Below are 13,618 nucleotides of genomic sequence, written 5' to 3' on the forward strand. Positions count from 1 at the left end.
TTTAGGAGAGCTTGTTGCAGGGGTCGGCGAGCCTAGGCTGCAAGGTTTATGGCCAGCTTAAGGAGGATTGGGAATGGCGAGTAAGGAAATCCAGTCCTTTGCTCGGTTTAATTACGTTCGCTTTGGTGAGACTGTTGTGTAGGGCAGTACGCATCCGACGTGGACTATCGCACCCTGGGTCTGATTCGCAGTGGCAGGCAGGCTTATCCTTCGTGTTAGAATGTGTTTATTTGCTTATCTTGACATTTGAGGAAGGTGGTATTTGGCTTTTGAAGATTGAAACCGTATCTGGTTGTTGCAGATGAGCTGCATGCAAATTGGGGGAGGTTAATCTTACTTCGACATGTATAACATTGTGACTGTTTTTGTGCGAACGGGTAAGGTATCGCAGTAATGCGTTCTTTGGTGACTTTTGATTTTACAGGACGCCTACAGACACACAAACACGACAGGATGAAGGTATCGCTGTACATGATTCTAATCTCCATATTGCTCAGCAAGCATTATGTGCTATCTCATATCATCAGAGTAAGTGAGGATTTTCTCCTTGGTTTTGGATCCCCTTCGATTTCTTAGTAATTCCGTTCCCAACTATAATCCACAGAAACGTCAGCTCTTCAGGGAGCAGGTATTGCCGCATGCGGGCGGTAAAATACCGGACTCGGCGTTCCTAACCGACCGACTGGCCCTCAATCGGCTGCAAAAGGACGGAATCGCCGTTCCGGATGGAGTGCTGCTGGAACAGCGTCAGTATCAGGTGTTTCCGCATCAGCATCGCACGGCACGGCCCACGTTCCGCGTGGTGCAAACGCCCGATAATCGATACATATCGCCGGAGGGCGAGTATAGCCACAACACGCTGGCGACAGTCGATACGACGTACTCGATTCCGTACTCGGGTGACAAATTGCTGCACCACGTGCCCAGTTACGTCGTGCCCAAAGCGCCGAATCTGAAGGAGTTGCGCATACCGAACTACGCGGTGTTCAATTTCGATTACAAAAAGAAGAAACCTTACGCGGGGGGCCCGGCCGGTCTACCGAGGCACCCCTTGCCGCCATTGGCCACGTTCAACCATCACCCGCTGAAGCTGGATGGTCCGTGGCCGCACCAGAGATTACCTCAAGATTTTGTCAGCTTCCATGCAGGTGTGTCGTGTTGTGTATTGTAATGGGTTGCATACTTTTAGGCGTTTTTCTCACCCGACTTTCGCTCGCCGTTCCATTCCGCAGCTGTAGGTAATGGGCTGAATTACCCGCCAGCAGCTCACACACCGGGTGGAGCTACGGTTGGTGACCATGCAGCAAAAGGAGGGCCGAGCGGCTGGACCAGCGGATGGATCCCCACAACCGGTGGTGCATCGGGAGAGTCGTTTGCAGCGGTAAGCATGTTGGCGTATAAAACGGTCGGCGTTAAAATCAGTGTCGCCTCGTTGAGCCGAATCGTTTTCGCGTCGTACTCGCGAATCGTATCATTCAATTATTCTGTCAACGTCCGTTTCCGTAGCAACCGGTTGGCAGCTTCGAGGACTACTACAGTCAGCTGGACGAGAAGCACCGTTTCTACCGGAACGCTGGCGAGGTAGCGGCAACGCCCAACGGAGCCAAAGGCCCCAAACGGGGCGCTATTTTGCAGCGAGGCCGTGAACGTGGTCATCCGCAACGCCATCACGCTTAAAATTGACTTTCAGGACCTACCGTTCCGCTCGTAGTATCCTCGCGTAGGATGTTTCGATGCTCGCTCACCCATTTCAACGTACATTAGACATAAGGACGATGCGGGCGCGAGGCAAACAACTTTTGGTCTTTCAGGGGCTACCTGGAACAACCGATGCGGAGATTAATAGAGTGATTGACGGAATCAAGCGCCATAGCAGCGTTGGGCAGGCTGGACGAGTCGGAGAGCTGTTGGACAATGAGCCCTTGATGATGATGATGAGTAGATAAAGGGACCCCAGAGCTAGGCATAAAAACACGAGCGCATGATACAAAGGAAAACTGTACAAGACGGAAGTGAGAAATAGGTAATATAATAAAGCACTGAATGGAGATAAGTATCAACTTCTCCGAAACGCCTACAAATTGGCGAAGGGCCAGGGATGAAAGTTGAGAAGGTGCCATTCGGCATGGATTTCATTCTCGGAAGAAATTTCCTTCCTCGTTTTGATCGTTCATTTTGTGTCCGACTTTTCATTTTTCTGATGGCATTATTTTCCTCCCGTAACTCCATAGAAACCGTTTCTGAGTTTTTTTTTAAATGTGATAGAAATTTATGAGGCTTTTTCGAACCACAATTCTCGTGCGTGTTTGCTAGATAAAGTGAATATATGAGGAAGTCGAAATGAATTCGTAATGGCATAATGGTATGCAAAATATTGCAAGAATCTAAACAAGCACAAGATGTTGTTTCATTGGTACGAGGCATTTCACTTCATTCTGCACAGGATGGCTAAAAAACTGAGCATTAAAACTAGCTAAAGAGTTGTGTCCAATTGGACTGCTGTAGTCGGTGAAAGTAAATCTTATTCACCATCCCAACGTACGCATAAGTCACGCCACTCGGTCGGGTCGGTTGCGATTACACGGGAAAGATAAACGGCAGCAAGATAGCGCGATTCTAACAACGAAACAGTAGATTTTCTTGCGGCACGACCCAGTACGAGCATTAAGAGGTTTCGACAGTCGTATCGGGGTGCCAAACGAATGAATAATGAAGAGCCAATAAACCCTTCACCTGGACGGATGCACGTCTCTCGCAGGGAGCTGATAAGGGCCCACCTCTCCATCTCACTCGGCCTTAGTTTGAGGGCTTGTTAAGTTGTCCTTAAGCTTTGCATTTATCATCGATTCGTCCGGGCGCTGGTGTTAGGTAATGAAATCAATTTAGTTTTGCGTTAAATATTCATGGATGTCAAATTGAAATTAACGACTATGGGCTGCTATCGGCATTGTTTGCCTGCCGATGTCGACCGTGTAAAAGAGTACACTTTGGCACGTGTTTCCCAGGACAAAAACACAGAAACACAAATACACTTTGTGTATTTGTGCTGCGCAGCCGATGTTGAAAAACAAACGGTTTTACTGGAAAACTATCCCAAGATTGGCACGAGGCACGAGAGTTCCTGAAGGAAATGAGTTAAAGCTCCGAAAAAGGGTCACAATTGGTTGCTTTTCAAGGGTTTCGGTTCGCACCAAACCATTTGTTTCTGGAGCGAACCGAAGGTGATGTTAGGCAACGGAAACTTGGGACGTGATGTTGATTAGAAGAAATTTCAGATTGTTTTAGTGAGGATTGCTTCGAGGAGTGGGCTTCAATCAAAGGACGGAGTTTTCGAAATGTTTCAGAGTGAAACAAATGATCAGTCACAATCAAGCGGACGAAACAATGGTCAAGTGTCCTTAGCTGGGATGAAACCACAGAGCAAACGAAATGAAAGTTTTTGCTTGTTAAGAGTGAATTTTGCACTAGAGAGGAAAGAAAAAGGCAAAAAGGAGAAAGAAGCAAACAGGTCATTTTCTCTGCAGCACGACCGTCCCATAGACTTTCCTTGTGAAGATGGACGATTGTTTTTCGCTTCCGCTTCCTGTCAGGATGAACTTCCGGGACGGAAACGTCGGTGGGACCAGGACGCCTTTGCCGTGGAAAACTATTCACAGAAACAATTTATCACCAGTTAATTTTGCTCTTTTCTCTTCATTTGCTCGGGATGAATGTTTGTTTTGCACTGCGAAAGTGCAATCTGTTTGGATCTGCGAGTGCAAGAAAGATGGACGGCCTCGTCGGAGTGGGTGGCGGAGGTGAAGACCGGCTACTGAATCCCAGATAATGATGCTGTTGATGGTAACGATGATAAAGAAGCCGTTGCAGTTGTAGGCTGCATGCTAAACTTCCGACAAACTCTCAGGTGAGATAAATGCAGCAGGACTTAAGCAACCGGCTTTCGCAGAGGAGGGCCGTCGGGTTTAGTTTGGCTGGTTGGAGCCGAGGGCGGTAAATGATTGTAATCCGGTGTTTGGCCCCATCCCTAATGTACCTTCGCTTGGTGCATTAGCATATAATTTACCCCCTCCCGGGTCTGGGTGTTGGAAGAGAGGAGTGCTGCTCGCTCAAGGTTTTTGGGCTTCCAATGTGCTGTTCGACATATTTATGCGCAGGTTTATCATCATTAAAAACAGATTTAATCATGTTTATTTAATTGTTAAGGGAATAATTTATAATTACCCTTGATTCGCTCATTAGCTGCCTGCGTACGAAGTGCGTACTGTTAGCTCATGAGGCCTTTTTTTGTGTGTTGTTTGAAGCCGTTGCGTAAATCCGGGTGGAATCACTTTCGCAATTGAAGTAGCCACCCCACCCCCAAAACCGCTTTGGCCGGAAAGCTCAAACCGTGCCATATTCGGTTATGGCGCAATTATGCCGTTGTTAATGGAAATACAAATTTTAAAAATTTCAATGCTTTTGATCTTTTTCTGTTCATTTTGCTTTTGTCTCGCTCTGCATTAACGGCATCACCGTGAACAACGTCCGGTTTTCAGTTTGGTGGACTTTTCGTTCGTTTCGGTTTGTGTTTTTCCGTTAAGAACAACCCATTTGATCCCAAATGCCACAAACTGACGCGTTAATGAGCGGGTACAGCAGCAGTAGCAGGAAACTTCCTGTCCACTTTGTGGAACTTTTCCAGCGCAGAAACTCACACCGCAGATTCGAGAAATCGGAGTTTCTGATAGTTTCCAATGAAATTGCTTTCACTTTACTCGATTAAGTATTAATGTACTGAATTAAAATTAATTTAAAAGTTTCTCAACGGAAGTTGACCTCTCGAGGCCAGTGAGGGGACGCTTTCTCGCGACTAGAGTTCATTTTTATCTTTCTAAAGTTGACGCAATTAAAAATCGTTAGTAAGTAATATTGAAAGCATGGATTTCATAACACTTCTTTGGATTCTATACTGCTATGGTGAAATTGGATCTCTTATCATTTTCTTTTCCAGCTTCTTATAATTCAAGTAGATCTTATTAAAATTATCGATGTTTGCTTACTGATTTTTAAACCAAGATTTGATCTCACTTTGTTTGCGTTTTTGTACGACTAGCTTCGGATTTGCGGTTTTCGCCGTTCATAAAACCTTACGTCGAGCGTGCGACATGGGTGATATTGAAATAAATTTTATGTCGCGTCCAACGACTTGTCCCAATTTGTTGGGATTTTTTCTTGCTTCTTCGGCTACCCAATGCGCCAAGGTTGTTCGCTACCAAATGTCGCTATCATTTGGCGATCGGGTAAAAGAAGGGATGTAAAACGTTTGATTTTACTGAAGGTCCCGCGTCAGAGCAGGTCGAGTTTGTAGCAGTTGTTTGGTGAAATGTAAATGTGGTTGTTTTCAATAGAACTAAAAGGTGAAGTGAGGTTTCTTCTCTCCGCTTTTTTCAACCAAAATGATTTCAAATGGTATGCACGGTTGGACAGAGTTGTAAAGCTCACTGTTTTATCAGGTAATAAAGAAGGGAAAAAGCAGATTCTTTACATCAAGGTACAAACATAGGCAAAGGGCTGAGAAAATTACACTGAGAAAAGACTGATTAAAAAATAAACGACCCCAAGTGCTCGCCGGGTCGTTTCATGATGGAAAAAAGGGCACACAAACAAAGGTTGTTATTTACGCCTATCGGGAAAACGGTAAGCTTGAGCATCATTTTCCTGGTACATTGCCATACAACAGCAAGGATGGGTAATTCAAAACAATGCCATCTAACAGGCTTGGGATACTAAGAAGGGAAGGGAAAAAATGATAAATTATAGCTAGACTCTGCCTCGTTGTTGGGCTTCGCCAAATAAATGTTGGCCCAAAAAAGTGTCCACCATCGTCGTTGTCAAGAGAGGGCGGGTTTTCAGTCCATCAGTGAACCTTCAAACCGGGCGTTTGCATAAGCAGAAGCAAAAGAATGAATTGATGGAAGCGCACATGTTACCCGTTACGCTTGCCTGTAATTTGACAGATTATCATCGACACTTTGTCGAGGATGTGCTTGACGAGGACGAAGACAGCGACATTAGGTCCATCGTCCGACCATTTTTCGCTCATTTTCCATGCATCCCCGATCCGATGTACGATGCGTGGGCCGTGTGCTGCGGACGACAGGTTTTCCGTCCGGTGTCGCTGTATCGCTGGAAAATTCAATCATCTTGCATCTGCCGGAATGCAGAATATGGAGCATTCTTCACACCGGAAAGCGGAGTATGCTTCAGCACCAGACTGGTGACAATATTTTCTCACGCCGCCACCTCATTCCAACGGCCGCTTGCGGCCCTTTTTCCAAGGATATCCCTCAACACTGGAGCACGTGTTCAATGATCTCAAAATATTGCCCTTCTCCTTCGGCTCTAACTTTATCCGCCCATCTTCGTAACGCTCGCGAAACGCAAGCAGAGGCTGCTCAGCTCGTCGAGGGTTTGAAGAAAACGAAGCTCTGCCACATCTTCCATCCTTGAGCCTTGCAAGGTCTCGGGTGCGTGCCGGTCTTGGTGCGTACTTCTTTGGCTAACGATGCCCTCTGGTGTCATTCGCGGCGACTGCGTTGTTTATGAGTCACACGATAAAAAACGGTAATAAAATTACACACACACACAGTCACGAGGCGGTGTGAGTAGCTAGAGTTCTGTGGTTTAGGTGCTGCGAAAGGTGGTTCTGGGCTTACGGTTTTCTTCCCCCCGCTTTTCATCTCATAAACTCAGAGTAAGAAAGGCCATATTTTTGCTTTCCATCGTCCATATTTAAAGAGCTGCTAGCAGCTGTTTCGTTTATTGGCCAAGGTTGGCGAAAGCAATGGGTGTTTTACTATTTATAGACGTTTCCTTTTTAAATTTTTCCTATCAACTTCAATGAGTTTTGGATACACAAGGAAAAGGTTTTTATTTTTATCCGTTTCACAAATACGTGCTAGACGCCGGCAGTTTATGTGAAATTTCGATTTATGGAATATTTTCAAATAAATCTCATCGACTACTCTGTTCTCGCCGCTTCATTGGCCGCTGGATGGAGCAGATTGAAAGCTATATAAATAAAATTAGCACCCTTGTGTGTGGGTTTTCCACAAAAATGGCCCCTGACTCGGTCACCATCGTGTGAATTTAACGAGCCGAAAACGCGACGTATTGACCTGATTTCCCTGGAACTGTTAGCTCGTCGTATCAAAAAAGGTCCTGATCCTGATATTCTGGGAAGGTTTGGGTAGCAGGTTTCAAATATGTTCAGTAGTTATCTTTACCATTCTCGGGAACCAACATAAAGTAGCGTCCAATTCATAGCTCATTGAAAATCACCGGAAAATTTGAGTTAAAATTACGAGCTAACGGATCTCCCGGGACTCATGGCTTTGCCATGGCCACCAATTGTAATCACGTTCGCGGGAAGGCGCCACTTCATTGTAAGCTTTCCCTGCTACTCCTGTGCATTCTGGCCGTGGCCAGCTTATCACCACGTCGGAGGTTGAGATTGCCGGGCGAGTGAGTAATAACTTTTATTTATGCTCCATTCTGTAATCTCCAGCGGGTAGGCAACAATTAATTCTGGTTTTTGCAATTTTCCACCACCACTCCCGGGATGGGTCCCGGGTTCATAGGAGGAAAATGTGGATGTGGGGAGAGCAAAAAAAAGAAAGAAGAAAACGCGTTAAAACAAACCACTCGATGGCCGTTGGGGAGAAGGAAAGCACCGTCGGGGTTCTTTCCTCTCGTCTTAACTTCGACCCAAATTCACTCACCCAGCACTGTTGTCCGAAGACTCCCTTGAGGCGCGGCTACAATGAGAAGTTATCAAGCCCACAGCACTCCAGTGAGGCACTGGTGAAGACAACCAACCTTCCGCCATCCGACGTTGAGGCTGCATCTCTCGGGAAAACTGAAATCCCTCTTTCGCCCGTTCGCCTTCTTTAGCGGTGTGTATTTTTTTTCTGCCTAGGTATTGCTCACGCTTGCAGCAGCGGGCGCCATTGTAAGTTTTGTTGATTATCTTGAGAATCTCGAGTGGAAAACGTCGTCACTTCCCCGCCCCCAGCTTTACCCACCGGAGTGTGCAGAACGATCCTCGATCCTCGCCCAAGAAGCATCTTGCCTGACAGCGGCGAGTTGAAGGAGTTTTGTGAAATAGTTGCAACTTTAAATTGCGCCACTCCATTCCACTTCAGGTTCGGCGTGCTACGGCATTAAGTTTTCCCTCCCCCCACACTACGCCGTTCCGAGCGCCGGGTGGGTGGCCGAAACATTCCCGTCGGGAAATCCGTCCTCTACAATTCCATTTCATCCATTTTTAGCGCGTTCCGCGCCGAAACTAAGCGTTCGGAAGGCCTGCTTCTGCTGATGCCACTGCTGAGGGCTTGTTTTATTGCTCTTGCCATTTTCCCGTACGATCAACGAAGTGGAAAACCTCGATGGGATATTACTCTCCACCACACCCCGTTTCAACCGCCGCTCCTCCTCTTTTGCACCAAAAGTTTTACGGACGACGACGACGGCGGATACCTCAATTTGGCAAAAAGGGAATGCACTTATTTCAAACGGTTTTTCCACTGGAATCGAATCGAACGAAGGTACAACGCGAGATGGTGCATCGCTGTCAGCATCTCTCCAGCGTTACTGGCCGTGTCGCCATGATCGAGGTAGTTTTATGATTTTCGTCAGCAGTTCTTGCCACGCTCAATGTTCCACTGATGGAAAACTTTCATTTGCACATATGCACTTTCCAAAAGGGAGCCACGCTCCTGCATGCAGGTAGTATGCATGGAAAAGTGAGGAAAACTTTGCCTCGCAGTGAGGAGAAGCTGATAATTTACTCGTAAAAATATTTATTGTTTGCATTCCAAATGAGAAAAGTTATTATAAATGCACGCTCCCCTGGCGATGTGTTCGTGTGTCGGAGTGAAAAACGGTTTCTTCACACATCGGTGTGAGTTATGACGAGTTGCTTCTTGCTGTTTGCCTTTTTGTCACTTTATTTCACTCTGCTTGACCATACGAGGTTTGTATCTCCCTGAGGGAAAAGACTTATTTTCTCACCTTCATTTTCGTTCGTATTACCACAGCAAACAGAACCGTCAGTTGGAAGTTCGAAACGATTACTGTGAGATATGATGGGGGTTATGCATTAATCACTAGAACTGATTATTTATGTCCGTCACAGATGATGTATCCACATTGAGAGAAAAACTTTTACGCGAGAATGGTCTTTAAAGATAATTATATTCCACAATTCCCATTGTAGCAAACGAAAATAAAATCATTGTCATTTAAATTGCTTGCTCATGTGTTTTCGTTGGCAATTAGAAATGATTACAGTCATCAGGATTGGAATTTAGTACTTAACTCTCCTGAGTGTGTAAGATTAAACTCGAAACATTATGACTGAATTAAAGGAAGCGAGAGTGTTTTCCTTTTCCCAATGATATGCTTTCTACCAATGGTTACGCTTGGGACGCAACTGTGTTTTGCATCGGTGCATTATTTTCAGCATTCCTCTAGAGGACGCCGTTGGGTGGTGTTTGAGTTGCAATCCCATAGAGCTTTACGAAAAAGCGGATAATAAAAGAGAAAACGCAAGAGCAACTTGTATTATCCGTGAAACATTCAGGCTGCAGGGAGAAGGAAGGATCTACTGACTTCGCCATCAGGAGTTTCGGACTAAACAAAAGATTTCAGTTGGTCAATCGCCATGACCAGGATGCAAACTGGTGCACGATGGTGTGATGTTAGTGATGCAATATAATGCAGTGTCATCATTTGACTCCAACATTGTTAGCAATATTTTGGGCAATGGTCATGCTAACCTTCATCTGATCATCATTCGAAGTCGGATGATGAAACGTAACCTAGAAAACTAGAGACGGTGTCTTCATTGCCAGCTGGTTACTCGTGCGTAGTTGCCAGCTCGCGAAGCTTCCAGGATGGCGTGAACTAATCTAAAGAACGTCAGCTAGCGTTGAAATGCACTTCCCAGTTGGACGACGATAAAAATTCAATCCAAATTATGATCGTTATGAAGTCGATTATTTATTTCAACTCGTTACTAGCCTCACTATGAGACATCCAGCATGTTTTTATTGATTATTATACACTTTTTATCACCATCATGGAAAAATATCTAACATCTATTAGTTCGGACTGAAATATACGAAAAAAATATTCATTTTCGGGAAAGATAACGAAGGTTTCTATCTAAACCATTTCTAATGAACGCATTGGTAGAACTAATCAGAAATTAATGATCCGTAAGGTTCACAAAACGTTTGCAATGTTCTCATCCTGGTGTTCCAGAGATTGTCTCTACCAACAAGATTCCCATCGGGTGATTGTAAAAGTTTTCTATACGATGGAGCACTCCTTCAAACGATCTCCTCCTTCCCACAATTTCCACAGCTGGAAAAATAGACTTTGTTCCGATCGGTTCCGATTGAGGAAGTGCTTAAACGTTGGGTGTGCTAAAAAAGTGGAGACAGCTGAAGGCGGGATTGTTAGTATTTTTACGATATTCAATCCGGTAGTGACTGAGTTTTTGTGTATTATTTTTTATCTTTTTCATCTGGTGACTTCCTCCACTATTCCCCCCGACGGGTGTTTTCCACTAGGATACGTTCGGTGGAAGCGTGGCGGAGCAGCTCATTTCATTGCATCTGCCGCGCTATAGAAAATCCATAAAAGAAACAGAATTGTAGACCGGGTGGGAAAGAGTTGTAAAAGTTTGAATACGTTGCTGGCCGGTTATGAGCGGTACGTCTCCATTTTTTCTGTTCATGTAACCTTTGGGAAGGAAATGCAGAAACGGCAAGGGTAGCACGTAAGGCACAGAAAATTTAACGACTCCGTTGACAACGGTTCGATACGTTTTTCTCGGTATTAGAGCGGGAAAGCGTAAAGGAGATAAAAAGAGCGAGAACCAGAACCAGTGGGCGAGATTGGGTGGAAAATCATGGGAAAAGTTTTTTCATTACTATCGATTTTCATTACTGTTTGCTAAGGATTCGGCGTTTTCGAGACTTTGGCAGTGAGGGTGTTTGAGCGAGCTCAAATTCTGTGGTCCACGAATCAGATTTCCCACCAACGGGCCCGAATACAAATGGTTGTCCGATCAAGGATGGTTTTTTTTGTAAAATAACGGGACATTTCAAATGAACGCAGGGTAAAGGGGTTTGTGAAACGCTGGGTAGTTGCCGAACAAAGTTGTTTGTGTAGGTTATAGTAATTTTTGTTTAGCACTTCAATGGAAATAACCATGATGCCATGTGAAATCACAATGCATAAACCTCTTTTGATAGGTTCATTGATTTTAAACTGTCTGTAATTTCTTTTTCTTTGAAATGAGAAAGACTAGTGGGCTCTGACATATTCTTCCTCCTTTGAATCCTTCGTGTTCCTAAAGATATGAACTTATTTCAGGTAATGGATGTTAACTATGCCGTCACGACTGAGTAACATTTTATCAATAAAATTATTGAATGAGCACATTATACTATGCTTTGTTGATATATTCAACAACTTTCAAATCCTTCCCTCGAATCTACATTTTGTTCTGGTTATTACACAATGTCAAAAGAAAGAATCCCACTTTTTTGCCACACATTTTCTTTTCCATACCCGCTGCTCGATAATCACTACTTTATCGAAGGGTAGGGATATAATTTGTTTTTTTGTTTTGTTTTCCTGCCGGAGGGTAAAAATTAATTTGTGTTAGTTTACTGCAATCGGAAATTAGCCAATTCGATGAATAAAATAAAGTAGGCTTTTTACAAAGAGAGCCTCCATTACTACGAGTGGCCATTTTGTCGGGACGGCATTCAGCTGTTGCATTTCGCTAATAAAGAGGGCATCTGAATGAGTATTTTTTATCGATTCACTTAAGCTTCGCTCGTAAATTTGTACATTTCATCGTTTGCAGCCGCCGTGTACCGTGAAAGTTATTTTTAAAGCAAAATAATTGAATTTTTACCGCAGTACAGAATGCAAAAATGTTGATTGTTCTTGTGTAATTTTTCAGGAAAGGGAAGTCAATGCACGAAAATGCGACGAGCATTTGGAAATTGTAAAAGAAAAAAGAAGGCAAGCGTAATTTGAATACAGGTGGTATTTCATTTATTTCGAATGTACTAGGCTGTTTTTTTTACTTGATCGATGCAATTTTATGTTGCAAACGGACAGGTACTCGAGTTTAACAATTCCAGATTATTCAACTTCGATATTCAATGCCTGACATATTGTTCACAATTGACATCACTCAGCTGAAGGTTCATATTTACCATCATTCATAAAAATGGAGCCAAGTGAGTGGAAAAATGGTCAGTGCTAAATAAAACCGTATCCAATGAACTGATGGTAGCATTCTTCGGTATTCCGGGAATAAACTTAGTACAAAATGCTTTCCACATCCAATCCACGCCTCTGTTCGGCTCGATCCAGCGCCTTTTATTGATTTTGTGTGCCATAAAATCATAATCGGTCACATAAAAGTTACGTCCATTTATTCCGCTTTGACTTGCTTTGGGCCCGAGGTGGAGTTTTGATTGAAAGGCATTGATTGTGAAGATTGTATGAGCCCATCGAAGGATATAGAAAATGCTTTACTGCTCTTAGCTAGAATAACATTTTAAAGGGCGTGGAACATTCTGTGTTCAGTAAATTTGCATGAAATTGAATATCGCGTATTTTTGAATACAGATTGAAATTAGTAAAAAGGAAAAATCTGGTAAGCCACACTGCAGTAGGTCTATGTTTACTTCGATGCCACAGCAAGCTGTATGGAACCACATAACAAGAGGGCTGCAGTTGGCAGGGTAACCGGAATAATTGCACCACGGACGAATGACTCCCGGTGAAGTCAGCAAAGTTCCTTCCGCTGCGGGCTGTCGTAACATTTTGTAAAAGTCAGCTGGGAAACTCAAGCGACCGAAAAAAAAAGATAAAAAGTGACAGAACGGAAGCAACCAAGCTTCCTATTTCTTGTGGTAAGTGCAGAGGTCCTCTGTGCGTTTTCTTCTTCCACCCCCAGTAACAAATTTCAGTCAGTTGCTCTAGAAGAAAAGTTTATTATGATAATCATTTGTAGAAGTGATTAAATTTCCTTCCCTGGATCGTACAGTGAAAAATCGTTCCCTTCGGTAAACGATGCTTCAGATCGTTCCTGCTGACGCTGGTGGTGACGTTGTCCGTGATCTCGTGCCTGCAGTCAAATAGTTTGTGAAAATGAGAAACTGCTCGACGTTCCGTTGGTGCTGCTGGCTGGTAGTAGCTTCGGTGCGCTCTTAACTACTGCTCGTTCCACTCGTTAGGTTATAATCTTCCGGTTCCGTCACCCATTCTAACCGGACGAAAGGAGGTCTCTCCGTTTTGTTTTCCACCCATAAAGCTCATCTTGCCGCAGTGGAAAGTTGTCTTACCGCTTGCCAACTTTTAGCGCTCGCATAGGTCGAACAGGATGGGAAGAGTTTTCGCCAAGGCGCGGGCACGACGGCGTTGTTTCGGACTTTGGAAGCGCTGACTCAAACTCGCCCGAAACCAGAGCGTAAGCAGTGTCGGAAGTTTGCGTCAGCTCAACAGGAACCTCGTAAGCAGTAATTTGTTATTCTCCGTGCGCTTC

At 44.3% G+C, this 13,618-nt stretch overlaps 1 protein-coding gene across 1 annotated transcript; it reads left to right on the top strand.

Annotated features, from left to right (window-relative positions):
* Nucleotides 1-453: 453 nt before the first annotated feature.
* Nucleotides 454-1,677, top strand: LOC131288656 (uncharacterized). The gene is made up of 4 exons (XM_058317814.1): nucleotides 454-528; nucleotides 605-1,148; nucleotides 1,233-1,381; nucleotides 1,507-1,677. The coding sequence occupies exons 1-4, from the start codon at nucleotides 454-456 to the stop codon at nucleotides 1,675-1,677; spliced, it is 939 nt and encodes a 312-aa protein (XP_058173797.1).
* Nucleotides 1,678-13,618: the final 11,941 nt, after the last annotated feature.

This window comes from Anopheles ziemanni, chromosome 3 (assembly GCF_943734765.1).
Source record: "Anopheles ziemanni chromosome 3, idAnoZiCoDA_A2_x.2, whole genome shotgun sequence".
In the NCBI taxonomy this organism is placed as follows: Eukaryota; Metazoa; Arthropoda; class Insecta; order Diptera; family Culicidae; genus Anopheles; species Anopheles ziemanni.

Coding starts and splice junctions, on each gene's coding strand:
- LOC131288656 (XM_058317814.1), top strand. CDS start 454: ATGAAGGTATCGCTGTACATGATTCTAATCTCCATATTGCTCAGCAAG. Junction 529..604: donor TGCTATCTCATATCATCAGA/GTAAGTGAGGAT, acceptor TATAATCCACAG/AAACGTCAGCTCTTCAGGGA. Junction 1,149..1,232: donor TTTTGTCAGCTTCCATGCAG/GTGTGTCGTGTT, acceptor TCCATTCCGCAG/CTGTAGGTAATGGGCTGAAT.